The sequence below is a fragment of the Sceloporus undulatus genome, chromosome 6, assembly GCF_019175285.1.
Source record: "Sceloporus undulatus isolate JIND9_A2432 ecotype Alabama chromosome 6, SceUnd_v1.1, whole genome shotgun sequence".
Classification (NCBI taxonomy): domain Eukaryota; kingdom Metazoa; phylum Chordata; class Lepidosauria; order Squamata; family Phrynosomatidae; genus Sceloporus; species Sceloporus undulatus.
Window position 1 is genome coordinate 80,581,139 of NC_056527.1, and position 26,767 is coordinate 80,607,905.

Sequence of the window (26,767 nt, forward strand, 5' to 3'; positions counted from 1 at the left end):
TTTGGGCTGTCTGTTGTAACAGGCCTATATTCCCTTAGAAATGGCCCGCATTAAAAAAATTTTTTTTAAATTGGGGGAAATAAGTGTTATATAGCTTCAGCCGGTAAAAATTAGTACCTCATTATTCATATAATGGAGATCCAATGGTTGACCAAAAGCTGTTTTCACTTTCTGCTGCACATCTTCATAGCGGACAGGTCGGGTAAAAGGAATAATCCTGGAGAGACACAGCAAAACATCAATGGTACAAACAAAATGAACTTTGCATGCAACAAAAGTAGTTTAGAGACTTTACTCAAACACAGGTACTTTAACTTAACTAACACTTTGATTAACTATAGGATAAATATCTTAATTTGGAATTCCTTTTTAAAGGAGAGTGATGTACAGAACTCTTCAGTCATAGATGGTCTCTGTGTGTCTACATTTGTGAATGTATGCACCTACCTATGAACATATGTATATATGGAGGTATATGATTGTGAAAATGTAGCTTGATATTATGGGGCCTGTTCTGCAGCATGAGTTCTCCATTTACATAAGTTTTAGGGGGGGGGATCACTAAAACATTCCTATATCCAACTATTTAGCTATACTGTACTATTTTTGTTATTGTTATTTTAATAAGTGACCACAGCATTTTCTACATGTTAATAAGGATTTTGATATTTTTATCTTGTATTTTATACGTTGTAATTTTGTAACTGTATTTAGTATTATATTGATATGGTCAGCTGATTAATCAATAAACTTGTTGTTAATAAGGAACCAATGAAATTCCAGCACTCCGACACTGGTTAAATAAAGCTTGACTATATTTATATATCACAGCAACATTATAAAAGACAAACAGCACATCACACACACACACACACACACACACACACAAACACACACTTGAATCTTAATGCATTTGAGTACTTTCAGACAGAACATTCCTTGCTTAAATATTTGTGGCTACATCTGGCAACTCTGCTAAATCAAACACATACCAATGCATTTTGAGAGCAAGTCTACATAGCTACATAATTACCACTTGCGTACAATTGAGCTTTTCATTTCAGTGGGTATGTAAAACATACACTGCACACCCTACTGGGCACCCCTACTATGCCATTTCAAAGACACCTGCTTCACCAAGAAAAAAAGCAAAAAACAACCAAAAAAGCCAGTAGATGTTTGTCTCTGCACTGTAGATTCCAAAACTCTGTGCTTCTGTTGAATGCTGCATCTATCTTCGCCTATTTGGTCACTGTCGACTCATTATTTTATTAGACATCTAGTCATTTTATTAAACATCCGCTCACCTCTTGATTAGGGCTGTTTATACTGCATGCCTAAATTCCACAATGAATGACAAATAAACTTGATTCTTGTTTTTAAATTTCATTTAAATCTTTATCTCTAGAGCAACCATCATATTTAGAGCTTTACTTATGGTGTGATATGGATGCTTTTGTTTATCTGGGAGGAGGAAATACGCTCCTGTTTACTTTATTTCATTGTAGTTGTTTCTGCTACTCCTCAAACTGCTTGTCTCAGACTGTGACCCTCAAAGAAACAGGACTATTTATATTTAGGAATATCTGCTGTAACCTTCTCTAAACTGATAGGAAAGATTGGTATGTAAATTGTTATTTACTGTAAATATATGCAAACATTCCTTATTCTGACTGTAATCTGAGATGTAATTACTTGGAAGTAAGTCCTACTGAACTCAATGAGGCTTACTTCTGGTAGACATGCACAGGATTTTGCATGATGTCTACTGGCATTCTGTTTTAGAAGAGAAAGAATGGTTGCCTAGAAATCTGTAGCAGTTCTCTGAAAAATAGGCACATAAAATTTTGGTATCCAAGAATTAGGATGTTCTAAAATTCTGCTTAAAACAATACCTTAAACCTATCATAAATGCTAACATTCACAGAAGGATGAACGTTATCATACATACTGCACTGCAAGTCGACCTCATGGGTAGGTTTGGGGACCAAAATAATAGATTTTGATATGACCCGAGGATAAGTTGAGGGTAAAACTTAGGGCAATGTAACAAAGGATCTAAAGCAGTGGTCTTCAAACTGTGCCCTTTAAGAGATTTTGGACTTCAGCTCCCAGAAGCCTCCAGCCATGTTGGCCAATAGTCTGGGATTCTGGGAGCTGAAGTCCAAAATCCCCTAAAAAGCACAGTTTGGGGACCACTGATCTAAAGGATGAAGCAAAGGAAAACAATGCCAAAGAAACTGCAAAATTCCAGCAGGCATAACTGTTTGTGTTCATACTAAAGGCTGGATGGATGAAAGAAAAGATGGGAGTCAGTGCTTCCATGACAGATTACGCTCTTCTCTTTCACTAGAGGAAGGTTCCTTTTTAAAACAAGAATTAAAGTACAGTACTTACACTGACCTGTGGATGCTGACCCAGGTTTTTGGGGTCAGAACTAAAATTTCTAAACTTATACATGAGTATATACAGTATTCTTCATGCCCATCACATCTCTTTGCACACACACCTGTCATATTCCCAAAGAGAGACAGGGTTTAGTATTTACACCATATCCTCAAAGTGATGGACTGTGAATATCACATTCTCTGACACCATCTTGTTAACAATGGTTGCAGAACCTTTCCAGAACTTTTACTCTTTATTAGATTTTATGTAAGACAGAAATATCATTAGAGAATTTCAAATCATTATATTAATACCAGTTATGAGACTTCCATAGTTGACGGAATTTCCTACTAGTGTCATTATCGTTACTTTTAAATATGCTTCAGTGGGAAGGTAACAGCATTGAGTGCAGTCATGCTGGCCACCTGACCACCAGAGTAGTCCTCAGACAACACTGGCTCTATCCCCTACAGTCAGTTATGACTAGACATTCATGCCAATGGACTACTTTTACCTACATTTAAAGTAAGGGCTAAAGAAAAAGAACAAGAGAGAAAAAACTCTGTCTCGGGTGTATGGTATTAGGTCTATAGGTTAAGATATCTTCCTATCTCATGAAGGGATATCCCTAGTCCCTGGCTTTCAGATGTCGAGCACATAGAGGAGATAATGGAAGGGGTGGGAAGTAGAAAAATATATTAAGCTGCAATGAGACAGTACTGTTGTCAAGCAGTTAAGCATGCTACTTCTACTTGGCTTTTATATAAGTTTGGAAGTGAAGGGAATTCCTTTCCTAGGAAGAGCTAGCTCTTGCTGGTCCTGTATAATTGAGGGGATACTCCACATACCAAATACCTTATCTTCACCTTTTGAGAAAAATCTGGATGCTCTGGTAGTAATGTACATTTTAAATGTGTTAGCAAAAATACAAACAACCATTTCATCAAAATCAGATGTAGTTTAGATTAGGTAGCCAAATTTTTTTTGGGGGGGGGGGGGGATGTGAAATGCTATGAAATATGTAAAAGATAATACTTACCGCCTTTCCCCATTATGTTCAAACTTTATCCTCACATCAGTCTGCCAAAGAAAATACAGTTAATTTACTTGATGAATGCTTGAACTCCTTCTGTTCATTTTACAGTAAAATGATCAGTTCTCTATGACACGATCACAAAGCATCTCCAGAGTATAGTGTTGCATGATGACAACAGGTTATAGATTTCATCCCTTTGTGCTATCAAAATTAATCTATTTTTCTAGTGGTACACAAATGTGTTCAGTGCAAACAAACTAAAAAAATAAATAAAAGTAACTTGTAGAGGAATCTTTATACTTTCTACATCCTAAATCTATTCCCACCAATGACGTTTGCCTTGTGACTTCTTCCATAAACCTCTATTCCAACAGCATTTATTTGTTTAGAATCTATAATCCCCTTATATTAAAATTCTCAGGGTACTGTATAATAAAATAATGAAGGCAGTAAATAACACCTGTAAAAAAATAAAACATAACTGACAGTTTTGCCAATCCAGAGGAAGTTGAAAGGCCCTCCCTCCATCTTAACCGCTAGCAGTCTGGACTTGGAAGGAGAGAAGAACCAGCAGTATCTGCTGGACTTGATCCTCTTCCTCAATGCCATTCCTTCTGTTTTTGTGTCATGTCTTTTTAGATTATTAACTTTTCCTTTCCTGCAGGTTTACAATCTACAAACTGCCTTGAGAGTCTTTGTGGCTGAAGAGCGGGGTATACGCAAATACTCTAACTTACAGACATAACTAGAGGAAATGTGCTAATCCAAACTAAATATAACTGCACATAGGCCTGTTACAGACAGCCCAAATAAAGCTGCTTCGAGTCACAGTGGAGATATGGTGTTTCAATAATGCATGCATCCTAAGAGTCCAGAAGCCACACCAAAGCCATGCTCCAGTCCTTAGGGCTGGAGCGTGGCTTTGGTGCGACCTCTGGACTCTTAGGACGCATGCATCATTGAAACACCATACCTCCACTGTGACTCGAAGCAGCTGTATTTGGGCTGTCTGTAACAGGCCATAATCTCATTGAAATGATAAAGACAGTCATGTCCTATTTAAGTCCAATCTGTTTCAACAAGACTTAACTGGAATTAACTGAAAGTTCAGTTTTGAGCTTACACAGCAACAAATTCTTCTGAGATCAAAGGGGCTTGCTTCCAGGTAAGCAGGTACAAGATTGCAGCCTCATTTTGGATCAAACATATGTCAGTTCTTAATGCTTGGAACAATTCAACATTTTTTTCCTGCCATCCCTTATCTTCATTGCCAATGGAAGACAGTAGGCAAAGAAATCATGGGACAACTAACAGCATGTTCCTTAGATCCTAGTACAGGCTGACTAAAGACTTTTGTATAAATATTTTCCATATTGCTTCAAAATCATTTCACTTATTATTCCTTTTACCTTAATTCTGCAAGTTAGCTTATCATTAATTGCTATTTGCCATATCTCTTTATACCAATCTTGTATTTGTAGATCTCCTTGATCATTTCACTTTTTTTTGCTATAAGTAATCTCGCTGCTGTTAATAGATTTGTAATTAAATCCTTTATAGCCTGGGTGCAGTTGATCTTATCATATATAGATCTTGTCTTTGGACAAAATTCTAAGTCAGTTTCTGTTATTTCCTTTATCTCTTTAAATACTAATTGCCAAAATTTCCAAAGAGCCCTGGTTGCAGCCATTTTTTCCCTTGGAGTGGGGTTAAGCAGCCCTCTGCCTCTTCAATCCTGCCACAAAACCTACTTTTACAGTAGACTCTCCCTGGAATGGAAGCTCTTTACTGCTGGCCCATCCACAGTTGTCTGCAGCGGCTGGCTTGTCTTTTCACAGAGGGTGAGAAGGAGGCATGGGTGAAGAGTCAGTTGGGGGAGAGTCAAACGTAAAAGAAACGAAGGTAGGGAAGGAGAGAAAGTGTGCGTGTGTGTGTATAAATGCTGGACTAGGGAAGGTGGAGAGGAAAGGGTATGTATGTGTGTGTGTGTGTGTGTGACTGGATCAGTTGTTGCTCCCATAGAAATAAAAACTGCCCTGCGCTCTCTCTGCTTCCAGCAGCCCATTCCCAGGCATGGAGGGAAAGTGGGGAGGAAAGTATATGTGTGTGCGTTTGTTACTGAATGAGCTGCCATCATTGGCTTTACCATACTGACCCATTTATATGCCGACCCAGGATTTGGGGGTCAATTTTTGGGCATAAATTTTTTTGACTTAAAGATGAGTATATACGGTAATTATGCTTATGGTTTTTATGTTAATTTTATACTGTTTTAAACAGATGATTTTAACTGTTTTTAAATTCTTATCGTAACATTTTAGAAATGTTTTTATCTTGTGAGCCACCTTGAGTGCCTTTCTGGGAGAAAGTCGGAACAAAAAATGGAACAAACAAACAAACAGTATAAAGACTTTTTGTCAAAACTAAACCTAAGATTTGACAGTCTTAGGCATTCTGAAGAAATGACACATGTAATAATACCGACTGTGGTGTGAACCACACGTAGTGTGAAACTACACATAATGCAAAATATGCCACTTGAAGCTGTATGTATCCTTTTCTAAGTTAAAAATTAACAACATATGTAGAGTGGAAATGGAAGTTTAATGAGATAAAATCAGAGGCTACTGAAGAGCTGTATTCTATCTTCCTCTGTGACCTCTGAGGAGGCAGGAGAAGACAGATCACGTGGTGATAGCTACTTGGCCCAGGAACATTTGAACCTTTGGAGAGAGAGCAATACTGCACTACATTCTTTTGCATCAGAAGTACTGGATGAATTGGAGAGAGAATCCGATTAAGAGCACTTCCCTATGCTACTCTATGGTACCACGGAAAGATTACTAGATTGCTGTAAAACTGGTTCATATCATCTTGGCTGAAAGTCTCAGGAAAGCAAAAAGACAGACTCCTCCACTAGCTTTCTGCAGTAAACCATCCATTACCTCCACATTTCCCATGATGTGAAACACAAGACTGGTAACCCTGCATTCTATTTTAAATATCTAGTTTCACCATGGAAGAGCGTAGAGTTTTTTTTCAGTACATTGCATTTGCCTGCATTTCTGTCTACGTTGAGCAAACAGCTTGAAAGAATTTTGTTTTCATCTTAAAACTCTCCAATTAAAAGTTACTTGGACTACTTCAACTACTACTGAATGCCACTAGCAGAAAAATATGTTCATATGCTGTCTTTTCTAGATCACAGGATATATATTAACTTCTTGATTTCTGACTGACAGTACCTAGGCTGCTTACCTGAGCCCGTTTGTCTTCGCCTGCCTGAACACATTGATTTGTTATTGCAGGGTTGCTCAAGACAGCTGGGTTGCTGGTACTGTGTTTTTTCTTTAAAAAAAGAAAAAGAAAACACAAGATGACATTTATAAAATGAAAATGGGATGTTGGACTCACAATGATGTTTCGTTCTGGACAGAGGGCAGGAGAATAGGCAGTGAAGCCTTAACTCCTCATCCAGTAGAAAGCATGATGCTGAAAATTACTTGCCCTCTTTTCTTACTTTGAATTCTTTAGGTTCTTATTCACAGACCACATTTCATCACCAGATTCTCAGGAAGAAATGTAATTTAAAGTACAAAATATAATAAAAATTCACAAAAGCGTACACACAGTGGCCATACCTGTCAATCAAGTCATAAATATGTTGGAACACATGGGTAATTTATTTTTAAAATGGCATTGCCAGGTACCTGAAAGTCAAAATTGGCACCAGGCAAATTTCTCTGGTGAAGGCGGTACAAATAATCACAAATAGAATAGTTACAAATCCAATTCCTTTCTCCTGGTTCTAACGCAACTTGGATATGGGATTCACTAAGACGCCCTCCACACAAATGAAAGGTATAAATGTTGGCATGCATCCCAAGACTGAAATTAGAGGTGGGCAATGTGTGGTTTCCAGATGCTGCTGGACTGCAGCTCCACCAATCCTAGCCTGCACAGCCAATAGGAAAGATGGCTGGGAGTTGTAGCCAAAACCATCTGTGATTCATTTCTCAAATCAACTTAAACCATAAATTCCTGTGGTTTAAGAAAGAGCCCAAAGGGCATTACCAGAGCAAAACAACAGGTGATCCATAAACAAATCTGCCAGGAACATTATTACTTTTTTGTTGACTCCTTCTCAAAGGTTGCCTCCTCACTGCAGAAATAATACAGTTGAACACCGCTTTAACTGCCATAGCTCAATGCTATGGAATTCTGGGATTTGTGGTTCTGCGAGTGTTTTAGCTTTCTCTGTCAGAGAGCTCTGGTACCAAAAACAAAGAGTAAAGCTAAAGAGGAATATTGAGATCTCTTTCACACTACATTGTTATAGCACTTGGATCCCACCTTACCTTTCTTGGCTGCATCCTATGGAATACTGGGGTTTGTGGTTTCATAAGTATTTAGCATTCTCTGCCATGGAATATTAAATATGCATCACCAAACTACAAATCCCAAGATAACATAAGATGCAACCATGACTGTTAATGTGGGATCAAAGTACACTGGTCCCCCGGGTTACGAAATACCCAGGTTACGAAATTTTCGGGATACGAAAAAATCCCATAGGGATTTATTGTTTCGGCTTACGAAGGTTTTTTCGGGTTACGAAAAAACCCCGGCGCTGTTTTAAATGGAGCCGCGGCGCAGCCGCGGCTTTTTCCCCATTAGCGCCTATGGGCTATTCGGCTTACGAAGTATCCCGGGTTACGAAAGCGGCGGCGGAACGAATTAATTTCGTAACCCGGGGTACCAGTGTACTATAATGTGTGATATGAAAAAGACTTACATCAACAGCAACAATTTACAGATGGATGATTCAGGAGGTCTATGGTAGAGGTATTAGCCACAGGGTGGGTTGGGAGATGGACTTGAAAAAGGAAATTCCTGAATCAGACTGGTTGAAAATATGGAGTTCACCTCCATTCCAATCCAGATTAGTTCTCATAAAGGAAAACATCTTAAAAATAACACACAGATGGTATCTCACCCCTATGCAATTAGTTAGGATCACAAAAATCGCTTCACTCAAGTGTTGGAACGGGTGCAGCATTAATGGGGCCTATATACTGTACATATGTGGTTAGAATGTCCCAAAAAACAAAACAAAGGGTGCATTTTTGCCCAGGTCTACTACTTCTTTCACTATTCATTGCAGAAAACAAAATGTTTAAACACAAAGCTTTGATCATCTTACTTATAGCAATAGCCAGATTGGAAATTGTTGAGAACTGGAAAACTAGAAAAATTGGTGGAGGAAAACCTGGGACATATGGCTGATGGAGAAACTCACAGACAATATAAGAAAGTCAAAAGGACAAATTGAAAAATCATCATTTACTGAAAAACGGTTCCTTTTCACAGAGTACATCAATGATAATTTGCTTCAGATACAACCTCCACACCATCATCAAGTATTCTGGAAAGGCATTCTACATGAAGACTCAGCTGTGTCAGGATCTGATTAACATTAGAACCTCATTAACAATGTGGACCTTTTAAAGTTTCTTCAATACCATTCTTCCACATTATCATATCCATATCATTATTGAGTTGTTATTTTGTTATTAATAACTGTTAAGATAATGGTTGCTGTTTTTAAATGTTGATATTTTATACAATTCCTGAATTGTAATACAATAAATTCTGACCAAAAAAAGGACATATCAATCACAGTGGCAAAATACAATCTAAAGAAGAATCCTGTAGAAATTAAAAGACCATGTAAAGAACAACCTTACACTACTAGGCCTAACAGTCAGGAAATCAGAAATATGTATTGAAACCAGAGATATTACTAAGAAATAATGCTAAAAGACTATATCCGTAGTCAAAAGGAAGACAAGTCTCTTTGCTTGAATAATGAAACTTTTCAAATACTTAAGGACAGATGAAAAGAAAAAGTAAAAGTTGGCAGAAGTCATATCAGAATTCTGAACAGAACTGTCCAAAAACAGTACAAATAGACAAAGGGAACAATAAAATTTAAAAAATCCAAAAACAAAACTACAAAATGAAAAAAAGAAATGATGAAAAGATGAAAATAAGAAAAGTAGAAAAAAAACCCTCTTAACTGAGGCTACTGTCCTTTGAGCATGTCATCAGATGACACGAGTCACTGGAAGAGATGATAATGCTTGATAAAGATGAAGACAGTAGGAAAGGAGGAACATGGATTGACTCAATGAAGCCTGCTGGCTGAGGAGAAACAAGCCAGAAAGGGGAGGACTGAGTCCAGCCCTCGCCTCCTCGGCTTGGTTCTCCTCAGCCCGCAGGGAGGGCCCAGTCCTCTGCTTTCCGGCTTGGTTTTCATCAGCCTGTTGTGAGTGCGCGCACTCCCTTCTGGCTGAAGAAAACAAAGCTGGTCATTATCCGACGTTGTATGCTTCTTCGTGAGCGTGCATGCACACTCACAAGGAAGCATGGAACACGTTGGATAATCCAGAACATCGGATAACCAAAGGTCGGATAATCGAGACTCTACTGTACACGGATGCTTTGGACTGATTTTGAATTGGTGAATTGCCTAAATAACGTGAAATAAGGGGTCTTCTTCTTCTTCTTGTCTTTACTTCGTGAACAAAGATTCAGGAAGGACTCATCCGTTCTTTCTACAAGCGCGTTGATGATGTTGGATGTATCCTTTGAGCCTGTGCAATGGATTTTTCTGGTGGAGCGCAGTGTGCACAGAACTGGCCTCACCCTTTAAACCAGAGGTTCAACTGCTGAGGCCTTGACAAGCATGGACAGTGGCAGCGAGGTCCTCGGGTTGTAGGTTTGATTAGAGTTTCCTTCTCTTAGATGGTTGGCCTTACAGGGTTAGATGAGCACCATCTGCCTGGGTTTGGGATTAAAGTTTTCCTTCTCCTAGGATGGTTGCCATAAGGCTAGAGAGCCCATCCTTCCCTTTGATGCTCTTGGTCAGACCCTTCGGTTGTGACCTGTCTGGCATGGGAGGCCCTAGCGGTGGCTATTATACCACCGCCAGCATAGCTCACAACTTCATTAGGGTACGCAAGCCTCTTCCCCACATAGTCAGAGCATAGCTGGAGAGGAATATGAGGCCAGAAGATGACAGTTAAGGAGGAAGGAGCCTCTTCCTTCAGGCTATCCCTGGTGAAGCTGGGTCTGCCTGATCACTCCCTCTCAGGCTGGAAGATTGAAATAAGGGGTAATGAATGCATAAATAACGTGAATTGCCTACATAACATGAAATAACAGGTAATGAATGAACAAATAACATGAATTGTCTAAATAATGAGAAATAAAGGGTAATGAATGAACAAATAACGTGAAACAAGGCAAAATCACGGGAACCAGAAGCAAGCCCCGCGGGAAGTGTAAAAAGGTCACGATCCGATTCTGCCCTCACTGCACATGTGCAGGGATGCTAATTCGAATTAATATGATAATTTCTTTTGCATTTGCACTACTTTGGCTCTGGGATGGGCGCTATGTTCTTCTGTGGTGTGATAGCCATCCACGTACTTATGTTCTTTTCCGAATTGGCCCTACTTTCTTTTCTTTCGAAATTGAGAGACATTCCTCCTGTGTGATAACATCCAGAGAGAAATAAAAGGGAAGAAAAATGAAAGGCAATGGGAAAAATTCACCCTTTAGCAATTTAGATGATGATGGACACTACTCCTTTGTTGTGTTTTTAAAACAGAGGTTAGATGGTCATCTGACAACAATTTGCAAGCTGTGGCTCTCCTACACCACCAGTGAGTTGGCCTGGGTGATCCTTGGAGTCTCTTCCAGGTCTACAATTCTATGTTAATCCTGAGCAACTACATTCAGAAGCATGCCAAATAAAGAATAAGAATCCCTATTGAATCCATAATCAGTTCAATCAAATGTATACATTCTGATTTCTAGATACAAAGACCACACACAGAAAACCAGTGCCTGGCACTCTCTTCTTAACACTTTTTGGCTCTTTAGTAGGTTGAAGATGAATAGAGAAAATTCTCAAACATTTGTACAAAAGGTTATGAAATCCATTTGGCTCAGCATATCAGATCAGAAACAGCCAAGTAAGAGAAGTAGATCTACAGTTATCAGGCGCATACTACCTGTCTGTTGGAATGACTGTCTTTGTGCTTCATGCTATCAAAACCAGATAATCTGGGACGCCGGCTCATCTGGAGTGCAACCAAGTCCTTCATGATGGAATTCAGGGCCTCCTGTTCATCTGCAATAAAAAAGGTAAGGAATCCATATGAGTGTCCAACCTTTTCTTAGAGTGGGAAGGAGCCTGCCACTGTTTTTCAAAACTTGTGCTCACATACATACTTAGGTATTTTAATTTTTCTGTTAGTACCTGCAGTTTATTTTACCTGTTGTAAATAGATATACAAAGTTACAATAAGAACAAAGAGTGCAAAATCCCAGTTCTTCCCAGCTCTAGTTTTATTTGAATAGTTTCCTGCAGACATGCTACTGAATCCTAGCATCAAAAGTCTTCTGTTTCTGCATCCCTCCTTCACCATCCACCCAATGCCAATTCTGTGGGGGGAAAAAACCCAAATAAGCCTATAGCTAGATAGAGAACAAGGAGAGCTGGAAAGGCTCGAAAAGACTTTTTAAAAAGGGGCTTTTTTATCAGAAGTTTTGTTAACTGATGTATCCCTGTAACCACACTGATATAATGCAGCAACAGGATTTTGGAAAATACTGTCAACATAAAATCACAATTAATATTTTTTGTTTTCTCAGTAAATTCTTCCTAGTTTGCCTTATTTTTCCTTCATTGTTCTGGTCAATTCAGAAAGCAGCTGATGAATCAAGCTACCTTTTAATTTCTATTCTTGCTTTTACAATTTTGGAAGACCTCTGTCCATTCTCCCTTAAAGCTTTTCATTTCTACATTCCTGACATCCTCTTATTATTCTTGTCCTCCATACTATTAATGTGCTAATTGCGGCCTTCACAGAGAAATTCTATGGTGGATTTCTATGTCTTATATTAGAACTTTAGTTTCCATTCCATCAATTCAACCCTTTTTCCATACAAAATCTTCTTCAGACTAATAAAACTTCCCTTTGGAACCTTCTAATATCAATAATCACTCTCAGAATATATAGTATTTATAAAACCCTTTCCTCTATTTACCTGATCGGACCCTTAATAAAGGTAAGGCCATATCTTGGTTCAGTGCAGAACCTGGTAAACAGATAATATGTTTATTTTTTATTTTTGACAATATTGGTTCAAGACTATTCTTCATAGCAGCTACACTAGTTCCTAAGTTGCCAAATGAGCATCTTGCTTTATTAGTTACTTGAGACTTCAAATATTCAGTGGGTGGCTGACATCTCAAAGAATACACAGACAACATAGTACATATAATTATATGGGCTACTGTAAGTATCTTACACTCAAAGATCCTTATCAACAAGAATGAAGCTGCAAATTTACAAGGGAATAAGCTACAATTAACTTGGTGGAACTTATATCTAGGTACACATAGACCTAAATCCAACTATTACTTTCTTGTGTTAAAAGGTGAAACTAGATTGAAGGGTTTTTAAAAAAAACAGCAATCCTATCTTAAGTTTGTAAGGTGAAATATTTATAGATTGGTAAGATCATCTTTCAAATTTTATAAAAAAAACTTTGAGAGGTACAAATTTCTCCTTTATTAAATCTTAGGTCATTTTATAGAATGACTTGGTGTACATTCCAAGACAAAGATTGGCATAATCAGGTCAGTTTCTCTCTCAGTACAGTCCTCCTTCTCTCATACAAACAAAAGACCAGAACATTCACCACTATTAGTTTTCCTAAAGAGTATGTATGTTCGTATGTACCTTCAGGTTGCCTGTCGACTTATGGAGACTCCATGAATTTCATAGGGTTTGCTTAGGCAAGGAATACTCAAGAGGTAGTTTTGCCAGTTCTTTCCTCTGAAATATAACCTACAATATCTGGTATTCATTGCCTGTTTCCCATGCAAGTACTAATCAGTGCTGACCCTGCTTAGCTTTCAAGATCAGACAGGATCTGGTGTCTTTAGGGTATTTAGGCATATATATATATATATATATATATAGAGAGAGAGAGAGAGAGAGAGAGAGAGAGAGAGAGACAGACAGACAGACAGACAGACAGACAATTAAACAACTCTTTATGGAGCCTATTGAACCATCCCTCTTAGGTGGTAACTTCACCATAAGCGTAGAGATTGGAAGTTCCAACTCTTGGCACCCTTTTTGTGGGCTGCAATACCACCATCATATTAATATTTTCTTCCCCTCTCTTTCACTATAAAAATTTATGTTAAATGGATGTGGCACTTAATAGGTTGTGAGTTTGATCCCAGGCTGGGCTCCAAGGTCCACTTAGCCTTCCGCCCTTTTGTAGGTCAGTAAAATGAGTACCCAGCTTGTTGGGGACAATTGGCTTACACACTGTAAACTGCTTAGGGAGTGCTAGTTCACTGATATGCGGTATAGAAATATACTTGCTATTGCTATTGCTATAAAATAACAGGAGGACCAAAGGTGACAAACACTAGCCTACTGCAAGCAACTATAAAATACTAGCTCTCCCCACAAAAACCACAGCTATGTAAATGCTATCCAATGAGTAGAGAAAATGCAAGATGGAACTAAACATTTTGGTTGAGATTCAAAGAAAGGCAGTATCATACAGGTCTAAGTCAAAGCAGAAGGACAATTTAACTGCATACCTGCAACTATCCTGGTCTAGTGGGGGCAGTCCTGGTTAATTCTCTGGCATCCCACTTTTTCATTGGCTCTTAAAATGTCCCAGCTTCTCTCTCCTCCTCCCACTTCCCCCCTTCAGCTTATTTCAATAGCTGCAAAATGAGTTCAAAATGTAAATTAAGTTTGCACTCTATTAACTCAGCAAAGGAGAGTGGAAAGGAGAGGAGAGCAGAGAATCTTTCCCTTCCCATTAGGCTCTGGCAAAAGCAAACTGCCACAGCTTCCTCTACCTTCTCTCTTCTCCCTCATTAATAACTTCTGCCATCTCCATCACTCTCTGATACTGCTTGGTCATACATGTCCTGGTTTTCATGTATGGAATTTTGGAGGGTATGTAATTACAATTAAATTTTGTTCATTAGGATGAGTTTTAGCTACCTTTCTTCTGTTTCTGCCCCTCTGTTTTGCCATGTGCTATCTTTTTATGAATTATTTCGGGAGGGTTTGAGGACAAGGCAATATTATTGAACTGGAGAGGCTAAACACCTTCCAAGACCCAACTGGCACCCTGTTAAAACAGTGCAAATGTCTTCCATATTTTTCTTTTGACTGCTGGTCTGTTCACCTCTGTTTCATGTTCGCCTAAAATTAAGGAATGCATAACAGCCATACTGCATCTTCAACAGGATTTTTGTATTTCTCCCCTCCATTGGATACAGGATACGCTGCATATCCCCCCCCTCCATTCATACATCAAATTCAGTTTTTTGAAAAAGCCTTTGTGACACTGAATGAGACGCAGAAGTTACTACAACTGAAGGCTTGGCTGCTGCTTAACAGTGCAGAGGCAGCGTTTTGCAAGGTCTCCAGCAGGTCTAGGGGAAACAGTTCTGCTTTGTGCTGGAATGATGTTGTTCAGGAAATGCTTTTCATGTTTTAAAAGCCACACTCAACTTTATAAGCATTGATAAAAAGAAATCGGCATATACAAGGAAAGCTATTGCGTTGTGTCAAATATTTATTTTCCTTAAGATTTTGAAATTAACTTCTTTTAAAAAAATAACAAGGCTGTGAATTGACAATATTAAACAAACAAGAGACAGAAAATTTGCAGAATTGTAAAAACAGGAAATTTATAGACCAGTGCAAGAAAGGAAAACTGAGCAAAATTCATTCATTTTTCTTGTAAGTAAATATTTTATGATATAGTAAAATCTAGGTGATGCATTTAAAACACATGGAATTCTCCCTAAAACTGCTAGGACTTGCCAGTTAGAAACTTGACAGATAGAAATAACAGTAAACCGAATAAATTTCATGGGTACTTCAAAAGCATAGCCTTAATCCCAATTTAAATACAAAAAAGAATATACATTTATAATGCAGTGACAGTCTTTTAAGATGTTAATTGGACTTTATACTCATCTGTGTCAACTAGGGGCCTTCCAAATGTTTTTAACTTCTACTCTCATCAACACCACAAAGCATGGAAAATGTTTGGGAACACTGGGAGCTGTTGCCTCAAATATCATTGTCCCCAAATTCAGGATAGCAGGCACTGTGGTACAATGGCTGCTTCTATGATGCTTCTAGGATTAACAGCATATCACATCTGTGTTTTGTGCTACTCTTAGTATGCTACTGGCACTAACTACATTTTTAATAGTCACATAAAATTAAGACCAAACTTCAGTAACCTGATACCCATAGGTTTTAAGCTTAAACCTCATATTGCAGAGTTCTTGACAAAACTGAATAGCTATAGAAACCCACTGAAAAGGTTCAATCATAAACTATGTCCCAGAAGCAAAGGCAAACTTTAAAGCCTGAAAGCCACCCTGCAACAAAGAGGTACAAGCCGAAGGGTGAACTAGTAAAAAGGTTGTGTTTGTTAACTGTGTAAACAAAATTTTAATTGAGTATTTTTGTTTGCCTTATTCATCAGTTCATACTACCTGCAGTCATGAGGGCTATGGTATTTAATAAATTCAAGCAGCTACAATAAATTTTCAGCAGCTTTCTTTGGAAAACCAGGAAGTTATGGCTTTAACACTTCATGAACACCTTAAAAGGAACTGCTTTAAAACTACCAACATCTGTGCAGAAAAATCAAGCATTCTCTTGTCTTACATTCTTACAAAATACAAGAAAAGGATTATTGGAAGTGAAAAGGTTACACAGAAAATGCTGAGGTATTTGAGTACTGTATGTATGCAGGCAGCATGGCACTACCTTTCCAGGATGGTGGGATTGTGAGTGTCTATGAGGCAATGCTGATGGTTGCAGTGTCACTGGTAGGGTCTACTATGTCAGACAGGCTTTTACCGAGGAGCCAAACTAAATACTGTATGTCAAAAAGCTACTGGGCAGCAGCAGTAGTGGGAGTTGACACTAGCAGAGGATCTCTCAAAGACAACATCAGTGGCACTACTGCTAACACTTGTCAGTTCTATGCAGAAGAAGCAATGGTACATCGTTCTTGAAGCCTTCTATAGGTGGCCTTTTATATAAGTCCGTATTACATGGCTCCAGTTGCATGCAAATACCCTCTCTCTATGCTGCTTGCACTACCTTGAGTTACCTCACATTCAGCATTGAATGGCTGAAGGCATGGAAGTCTTCCTTCTACTGTGGGGTATTCAAGGCTGGAATGGTGGTGACCTTGGGAGGCAATGATGTGGTCCTTCTCCTCCTCAGGCTCTCTCCAGGCCTGGGTAAACTTATCCTCCTCCTCAGCCTAATCCTATTCTGTGTGGTTACCAGGTGAGGGAGGTGAACAGCTGATCCTGATGGCCCAACTGAAACCTCACCAGGCCATCCCAGTGGTGGTGGCCCTGGAGGAACCTGCAGCATAGACCGGGACAAGTGCATGGTGGCAGCTGCCACCTCTTCACCACTTTGCTTCTTCCTCTTCCTGCCGGGTCTTTCACTGCCACCCAGGAAACTTGCAATTGATGCTGCCATTCACACAGCAGCTTCTCTCCCCTGCAGCCAAGTAGCAATAATTGCCAGGTCAATAGTGATGGTTTTCAGTAGCAGCAATGCCTCTGTCATTCATTTCAGGCAGGAAAAATAGGGTTCCAGATTTAAAGTGAACTGGAACGGATCCCTTGCATAATGCATGGGCCAAGCGTCTGAAAATTCTATGATGAGATCACTCAAAATGAAACAAGAGATTTTATTAGAAGATGAGGCTCACAGGTAAGAAGGCACTCAATAAGCTATTGAGGTACAAGTAAGAGTAATGCTGTGGCTAATGATGCAACTGGACTCAAGCCAAAAGGATGTTCATATACAGTATTGATGTGCTCAGAGGTGAAAGCTGCACAACATATATTACAGGGACATGGAATGTGAGGAGAATCCATAAGGGGAAGCTAGACATAGTAAAGCAAGACATGGAATGTGTAAACATTGCAATACTTGTGGTGAGTGAGCAACAGTGACCAGGAATGGGATGTCTTCGGTCAGAGAATTACAGTGTTTATTTCAACGTGTAAACCTAATAAAACCTCTAGTCCAGCAGTTTCCAAATACTGGTCATCCAAGTGTTTTGGATTTCACCTCCCAGAAGCCCTGGCTGGCTTGGCCAAGTCAGGAATTCTGGGAGCTGAAGTTCTTTCTAATCAAGGGAACACAGTAGAGGAGAATATAAGTAGAACAGGTGTGGATGGTCTAGAAAAGTTTCCAACAATCATTCTGTCCTGTGGCAGAGCTGATCTTAGGTAGAATGGAATAACCAAAAGGAGAAACTAGTCAAGAAATTGGTTTGTTCCTAGAATGCATGAACACAAAGAGCAGCACGACAGAAGTGCCATACAGCCCTCCAAGTTCAGGCATCACAGTACGGTTAACCTACCAGTAAAAGATTTTGATCACCTGTTCTGGGGTATTAAAAAGGAAGAAATGGGTGGTAGGATGTGAAAGCTAGATGGAAAAGAGAAAGGCTTAAATCCATTTGCTATTCCTAATTAAAGCAGGCCCTTTGACTTAATGAGATTTACCATTCAGCAATAGATTCAATTGGTCTTGGTAATTTAGGAGACTTGTACAGACCATGAAAAATGAGCCTGTAGGCCCTGTGCAGAGCACCTGAGGACAGGGAATCTTGGAGAAGTTTCATGCAAGGAGTTTGCTATGAGTCAGGGTTGACTGGAGGACAGTTAACAATAATGAACAGTGTATGGTGATATACAGTTCCCTGGCAGGGTCCTAAACACCAGTACAGTTGGCCCTCCATATTTGCACCTTTGACTTTTGCAGATTTGATTATTCACAGATTTGATTGATATGTTCTCTCCAGGAATCTCTAAGTCCTCCAGTACAGCTCTATGTCCGCCCAAAGTTACCCTGGAAGACTTAGACTAGAGATTCCTAGACAGAACATTTCTCTAAGCACCTGTAGGTCCTCCAATGCAATTCTATGGTCAAATTTTGGCAGATGTTGACCACAGAGTTGTGCTGGAGGACCTACAAATGTCTAGAGAAGTGTTCTCTCAGGTAAAAAAATAAGGTTTTTTAATTTGCCATTTCCCCACTTTCACAGGGGTCCTGCACTCCTAACCACAATATAGAGGGCCACTATATTTTTTATTCTCTAGGCTATGAGTACAGTGTAAAGGCTGGGTAATGCCTGAGTGGAACAGTGAAAAGTAACTATGGCTGAATAAAACTCACATGGGTTGTCTCTGAAGCAGAGTTTGAACGCCCTATCAAATCCTAGTTAAATGAAAACCTCAATGACAGTTAAGAAAACAGTATCGACACACTCAGCCATAACCTCTAACTGTTCTATATTTGCTTGAAATTGAACCACTTCTTTTGGTAATATAATTCAATTGTTTTAATGCTTAGCCGCTAATTCCTGTGCTAAGCAGAACAGTTATGATTTCACTGCAGCCTGAGCACATTTATTTAAATTGTCTACTTTAAAAAAATACTCTACCAGTTCATCTATAATACTGCACTACAGTATTATAGTGCTATTTCACTTTTACTACTATGGTTGCCTCCTATGGAATTCTGGGATTTGCAATTTAGGGGAGAGCAGTCAACAGTAAAATGTGTAACTTCTCTACTCAGACGTAAACCAACCAGCATTTCAAGCAGGTATGCCCAAACAAATATGTTTAAGATTACAATCTCAACCTCAACATGGTAAAGAGGAATTGAAAATTTCTTCTTCACACACAAACAGTTGCTTGAGAATCTGCCAACCTTCTTTTTTAAAATAAAGAACAACATTTTCAATCAGTCTTCCTAATTTTGACTGTCCATGGAAATAAAAGCTTCTCACTTTGAAATGCATATTAACATTTTAAAAACATTTAAGGCATCATGGAAATAGCACTGAGTTCTCATTTAGAAATCAGACATTGTGATAACAACATGATGGGGACACAAAAGGAAGGCAAAACAGTAGATGGAAAACTTAGAAATATTGAAATCTACCTTTGGATCTTAAGACAACTATCAAGAATCCATCACAATTCATTACAGGGATGTTAACATGCACAAAAACAAACAAATGGAACCTTGAAGAGATCAAACCAGAACTCTTCCTGAAAGTCAAGATCATCAAACTCAGGCTGTTGTACTATGGCCATATCATAAGAAGACAAAACTCACTAGGAAAGACATTAATGTTTGGAAAGGTGGAGAGCAGTAGAAAGAGAGGAAGACCACAAACCAGATGGCTAGACTCAATTAGGAAAGCCCCAGGCAAGAATTTACAGGTTTAAGCAGAGCAGTGGATGGGGGGCTTGGAGATGTCTCATCTACAGGGACACCATGAGCCAGGGCCAATTTGAGGGCAGTTAACAACAACAACTACTATGTGTGAAGATTTTAAAGACAGCAAACAGTTAAGAAGCTGTTAATCTTTATGTTTAAGATAAATCCTCTTAATCCATTAATCTTAATGTTAAAGGGCTAAAAAACTAAATGAAAAGGTGTAAGAGAGACCACTTATCTTTGCCCCCTCAAACACTCTGCATCAGAATTAGGGAATGAACCAACAGGTGTGAGTTTGGAGGAATATGCTTAATTCTTTTCACTTTGTTTTCTACATCAATTTCTGTTTGATCAAAAATGCTGGCTGTATGTGTATGTGATGACTAAAGATATAAAATTTCTGGAACATGTGAAGCCTTTCCACCCATGGGGAGTGGGTAGGTGGGTGGGAAGACAGAGAAGGGGTGGCGGCAGAATGTGCATTTATTGTTATAGCAAACCACAACTTATTTTACTGCTCTAGGAATGTAAAATGGTTCATTGGCAATTTCGCATGTACAGCTGCACTACCTGATGCATGCGTGTGTGCACGCACACACATTCAAGTTACTTGTCGACTTATGGTGACCCCATGAATTTCATAGGGTTTTCTTAGGCAAGTAATATTCAGAGATGGTTTTCCCATTTCCTTCTTCTGAAATATACCCTGCAGCACCTGGTATTCATTGGTGCTCAATATTCAACCAAATATTAACCAGAGCGGACCCTCCTTAGCTTCCAAGATCAGACCAGATCTGATGCCTTTAGGGTATTTAGACCACTACTTGATTTACTGATGAAATTTTAAAATATACAAATCTTAGTATTGCATAAGCAAAATGTGACTATACCTTGCACTAAACAGAACTGCATAGTACTCCTGGTTGACATCTGAGAAGGATGGAAAAAAATGGAAACAAAACTGTTTCCTTCCAGCCCCAATTAAAAAAATAAAATATACAGTAAGAGTTGTCTTGTCATAGGTTGTCAATGTAAAAGGCTTTAGAAATGGTATGCCATTGCCTGTGTAGTGGTTTGAGTGTTGGACTAGGACACTGGGAGATCAGGGTTTGAATTGTACTTACTTACTGTGAAGTCAGTATGACCTATGGCAACCTTCCTTTACAAGGGCAATCCAATTGCTAGTCCTGACTTGCTGAATCAATAGGAACTTTATAACTCCACATTTGTTCAGTGTGTCATTTTAAGTGTGGACTAATAACTGGATTTAGGCCCGGGGAGTGAAACTGCAAGTGAGTATCACTGGCAAAACATTAGATCCACTGGGCATCAAGGAAATCCAAAAACAGGCAGGGGAACGGAGCACTTGTGAAAGCTGAGGAACAGGGTTAGGTAGCCAGGTAATGAATTCAAACCAAGGGTGCTGCTACTCTACGATTAGAAGAACAAGACACTACACGATCAAGATAAAATAAAAAGATGGGGGAAACAATACACAGAAGTGCTACATAAAAGATGAAAAAACAAATGACACTAGTTCAATGAAGAACCATAAGATGAACTCAAAATTTTAAGTAGTAAGGTGAAAGCAGCATTTAACAGAAACTGGAAAGAATAAACCAGGAACAGCTGATATCCCAACTGAACTGCTACAATCCACACAAACAGAATCAACTCTACTGTGAACTAAAATATACCTGCAAATATAGAAAGCAAAACCGTGGCCAACAGACTGGAAACAATCAATTTACATCTTAATCCACAAAAAAGGAGACGCACAAGACAGCAGCAACTATAGGACCGTAGCACTAATTTTCCATGCAAGCAAAATTATGCTCAAAGTTTTGCAGCATAGACTCTAATATGATAACTGGAGAGAGAAATTTCAGAGATGCAAGCAGGATTTATGAATGGAAGAGGCACTAGGGACCACATTGCAAACATAGAACAGCTAATGGATCACACCAAGGAATTACAGAAGAAAATTAGCACACACTTTATAAGCCTTTGACCGTATAGACCACAAAAAGCTATGGAATGCTCTCAAAGAAATGGGAGTGCCACTACATTTGATAGTCTTGATGAGAAATCTGTACTAAGGAAAAGAAGCTACTGTAATTACAGAATACAGGAAGACAGAATGGTTCCTAATTAATTAGTCAAGGGGTCGGGCAGGGCTTCATTCTATCATCCTGTTTGTTCACCTTATAGGCAAATATATCACACAAGGAGTTTTAGATTCAGAAGGAGGAGGAATAAAGATAGGAGGAAGAAACATCAACAATCTAAGATATGCAGATGACACCATACTAGTGGAAAGCATCATAGAGTTGGAACAATTACTAAGGAGAACGAAAGAAGAATATGTAAAGGCAGGCTTACTTCTGAACATAAGGAAAGCAAAAATAATGATCACAGAGGATTTATATACATTCAACTTGATAATGAGGAAATCAAAATAGTTAACCATTTCCCATACCATGGATCAAACACTAACCAAACAGATACTGTAATCAAGAATTTAGAAGATTGGGAATGGAAAGGCTAGCTATGAAAGAACTAAACAAGATGCTTAAGTGTAAAGATATACAATTGAATACTAAAGTCAGAATTGTCCAAGCCCCTTATTACCAATTACTATGTACTGATGTGAGAGCTTCAAGAGTGAAGAAAGTGGATAGGAAGAAAATAAACTCATTTGAGATGTTGTACTGGAGTAGAGTGCTGAGAATACTGCAGACAGCCCAAAAGACAAATAATTGGGTCCTGGAATAAATCATGTCTGAACTCTCCCTGGAAGCCAAGATGACTAAATTGTCATATTTTGGCCACATCATGAGAAGGCATGACTCCATTAGAAAAGACAATAATGCCAGGAAAAGTGGAGAGAAGTAGAGAGGAAGATTGCTAGCTGGATGGACAGACTCATTTAGGGAGGTCACAGGCCTGAACCCACAGAGAGATTGATAATAGAGCGTTATGGAGATGTCCCATTCACAGAATCAAAGTCAACTCGAAGGAAAATTAATAACAACAAACCTAAAATTGTTGTTGTTCTTGTGTGCCTTCAAGTCGCGTCTGACTTGTGGCTCACGTAGTTTCCAATTTAAGTCGACCTTATCATGGGGTTTTCTTGGCATGATTTGTTCAGAGGAGGTTTGCCACTGCCTTCTTTGATACCCAATCTGACTGTTTTACACAGGGGCAATCAGAAAACAAATTAATAATTATGGAGCCATAACAATTTTCACTACTTAATTTAGTAATGCATAAATGGCAGTGATATCACAATTCTAGAAATATACTGGTACTTCTATTTGCTCCCCCCCTCCCTCCTCAGTGGCAAGGACCTTACTGGGGGTGACCTTACTGGGGGGTGATGCCATTAACAGGTATCAGCTGATGTGATAGAGTGTTGTTTTTCCAAGGTACTATGTAACAGGCATGTAAAGAGATCAGGTGTGGCAATTAGAACTACAGCAGCAACAGAAAGGTCCTAGAAATTCTTGATTATCCTGTACAGGATGTCAGACAGGTGTAACACGTGCACTACCTGATGAACAACTGGTCACCACAAGAGGAATGAAGTTATCACAGTTAGTAAGAATAGTAGCATGCCGTGCAATGTGTGACAATTAACGCAAAGGCTGTCATGCCCCATGACATGGTGACTGTTTTCAAAATAGTGCATGGGAACCTTTAGACGAAGCCACAGCTGAGATTTTGCCAAATATCTCAATAATATAATGGAAGAGAAACCCTATCCTAGTTTCTGGCTTGGAATTGGCACCACATACATGACCAACCATAGTTCCAGATGGTCAGCTCTGAGAGCTTTCATTCAAAAGACAGTGCACAGTTATTCTATTTTTTTCTTCCTTAACTGATTTCTTTTTAAAAGAATACAGAAGCAGTCATGGGAAACACAGAACAGAACCCTAGACAAGATCTGACCCATAGCCCAATAAAGTTCTATTAAAAAGACATGTCATTAAAAGCCTTATCTGGAAGCACCCCTAACCTGAATATTTATAATCTGATGACGGCAAAGACGTGGTTTCGGATAGCTATGAAGAATCCTTTGATTAGATACCATGTGGATAGCATCACTGGCATATAAGATAAGAGGGAGCACCAATGTGAGTGAACTGAATTTCCAGAGTTGTGGAATCCTGTATTCTGTGAGAGACAGCAGTGTTTGCCAAAGGATTATGGAATGACTTCAGCTTACGGCAATCGATCAACTATCAGGTGGCAAATGAATACTATTTCTGAAGGTGCAACATTCAGAAAAAAGATGGTTAAAAGATACATTATGGAAACAGAGTAAACAGTATGACCCCTGTGTTTAGTGCTAGTCTGCCTAAAATATGCAGGGATTGTTGTCATATATGTTGACCCTAGTACCTCTTGCTTGCTTTGTGTCACACAGCAACTAATCAATCAGAAAAAGAACCTCTTTCATAGACGATACACTGACTGATGGAACGTTCCTTCTCAATGTCACAGGTGACCCCTCTTCAACATCTAGAAGGATTTCAATGAGACAGAACTGCTGCTGTGATACGAAATATGTGAAGCAGAATTAGATGGCCTTCAGATTTCATTATAATATTAAGGGACTCTGAAATGCTGCTTTTTCTAGCAAATGTGTGGAGGTTTGATCATCATGTCATTCTTGGTCTCTGGATTACATAAGACCTAGCAGAAAAGTTTAATTTTTTCATATTGTGGATAGTAACAAGCAATATAGTGAGACAAGGACAACTTCTTGGAATTAATTCATTAAGAGACAGACTTCTAGCTGATTTACCACTATACAATGTCACAAACTTCACCATGATATATTATGCAAAGATGGGCTGGTTAGCCTTCTTGGAAACAGGTAGCATAAATACCCAGCTTTGCCTGGGTTCAAACCCACAATTCCACTGCAACCTTAGTACCCATTCAGTCACTTCCAGCATTGTCAGAGTTAACATCCCATCGATGCCTTTTTTTCTTCCCCGCCTTTCTCTCTCTTCTCTTTCTTCCTTACTGTCCTCTCTCTATGAATTGCAATATTTTGTTCTCCAAATCTGGGTAGAGACATTTGTGTATTATGCAAATTATCTGTCCATTATGCACATCATAAGATGTTCATGAAACAACTGATCTGTACACACTCATCCCAGTAATTTCTCATTCAGAAGCTTTACACGTAAGAGACAGAAGCCTGAGTTTTCCTGGTCGTTTTGCATGTAATGGAAGGCTGTACAAACCTGCAACCCAATACAGTACAAATGGGCAGAACAACTGCAAATTTTGACTCATATCTCAGCTTCTACAAAGTTTAAAGACAATGTGCACCAAGTGCTATCTTCATTCCAAAACAAATCTGATTTAAATTTCACTCTCTCTCTTCTCACCATTCCACCAATCATTTAACCTTTTTACATATACATCAGGAGTTCTCATCCTCTCCTTCAGTACATGCGTAGTAGACATAGACAGGCACACAAACACTTGGGAGTCAGAAAGTCACCAGGTTCACCAGGAAGTGGATTACACAAAACCTGACCGGCTGGCATATGAAAATGCAACGGGAGCAGCAGTAGCACCAGTTCTAGAGCAGAGGGAACCATGCTCTGGATGTATGTGAGTCACAGGGAGTGTATTGCATGTGTGTGCCACGCACATCAAAGCAGAACCCAGCATGGAGGAATGAGAAGGAAGCTTAATTCCTCCCCATCTCACGTGTGTACATACACATCTATGAGATCTGAAGTCTGATACCTCTGTTTGTAGAGGTCTTCATGGTCATTTGGTTGATCAAAAATCATGTTTGGATGTTTCATATTTGAAATTGGAGTCAATGGTTGCTTCAGCCCCATTCTTCTTTCAGTTTACCCCTAGTTCTGACATTTTAATTTTTATCTCCCAGCTGTAATATAATCTTTTGTGTATGTATTTTACTATAGTCATAGAATCCTAGAGTTGGAAGAGATCCCAAGGGCCATCTAGTCCAACCCCATTCTGCCATGCAGGAACTCTCAATCAAAGCATCCCCATTGACACATGGCCATCCAGCCTCCGTTTGAAGACCTCCAAGGAGGGAGACTTCACCACTCTCTGAGGAAGGAGTGCGTTCCACTGTCGGACAGCCCTTACTCTCAGGAAGTTCCTCCTAATGTTCAGGTGGAATCTCTTTTCCTGCAGCTTGCATCCATTGCTCCAGGTCCTGTTCTCTGGAGCAGCCGAAAACAAGCTTGCTCCCTCCTCAATATAACATCCATTCCAATATTTAATCAGGGCTATCATATCACCTCTTAACCTTCTCTTCTCCAGCCTAAACCTCCCCAGTTCCCTGAGTCATTCCTCATAGGGCATGGTTTCCAGACCCTTCACCATTTTAGTCTCCCTGCTTTGGATAGTGAGGTTGCCCAATAATGCCCACAATGCCCCAAGGTTCGGGCTGTTCCTGGGGTTCACAAGCCAAGCTAAACAGTACTAAGCCAGCCTCTGCAAATCATCTGGATGTTAAGTACCACAACTCTAAGCTATTTGTTGCCAAAGGAACAAACACAGAGAAGAAGTCTGTTGTTTCTTTAAACTAGATGTAGCTCTACTTAGAAGTGAACACAAAAGAAAATGAGGTAGGAGAAGAAAGCTTTGAGAGTAAGTACATACACACTCCTATTTGAGAAACCTATCCATCCACTACAGTCTGGTCAGATGGCATTTGAGAATCTACTGAAATAACCCAGTTTGGGACCGCTTTAACTCTCGTTGCTCAGTGCTAGGGCATTCTGGGAGTTGTAGTTTTGTGAGACATTGAGCCTCCTCTGTCAGAGAGAGCTCTGGTGCCACAATGAACTACCATTCCCAGGATTCCTAGTAGCACTGAGCCAGGGCAGTTAAAGCGGTCCCAAACTGGGTTATTTCTGCAGTGTGC

At 39.3% G+C, this 26,767-nt stretch overlaps 1 protein-coding gene across 2 annotated transcripts in view; it reads right to left on the minus strand.

Moving 5' to 3' along the window:
• MAP3K3 (mitogen-activated protein kinase kinase kinase 3) overlaps nucleotides 1-26,767 on the minus strand; it is a 47,842-nt gene that overhangs the window by 20,644 nt on the left and 431 nt on the right. The window contains exons 2-5 of one of the 2 annotated variants that reach the window (XM_042473125.1): nucleotides 11,506-11,624; nucleotides 6,683-6,772; nucleotides 3,428-3,468; nucleotides 118-217 (exon numbers count right to left, since the gene is read on the minus strand). In XM_042473125.1, the coding sequence (XP_042329059.1) occupies nucleotides 118-217; nucleotides 3,428-3,468; nucleotides 6,683-6,772; nucleotides 11,506-11,624 (350 nt within the window). Of the gene's footprint in view, nucleotides 1-117; nucleotides 218-3,427; nucleotides 3,469-6,682; nucleotides 6,773-11,502; nucleotides 11,625-26,767 lie in introns of both variants that reach the window. The other variant, XM_042473124.1, reaches the window with a different exon arrangement.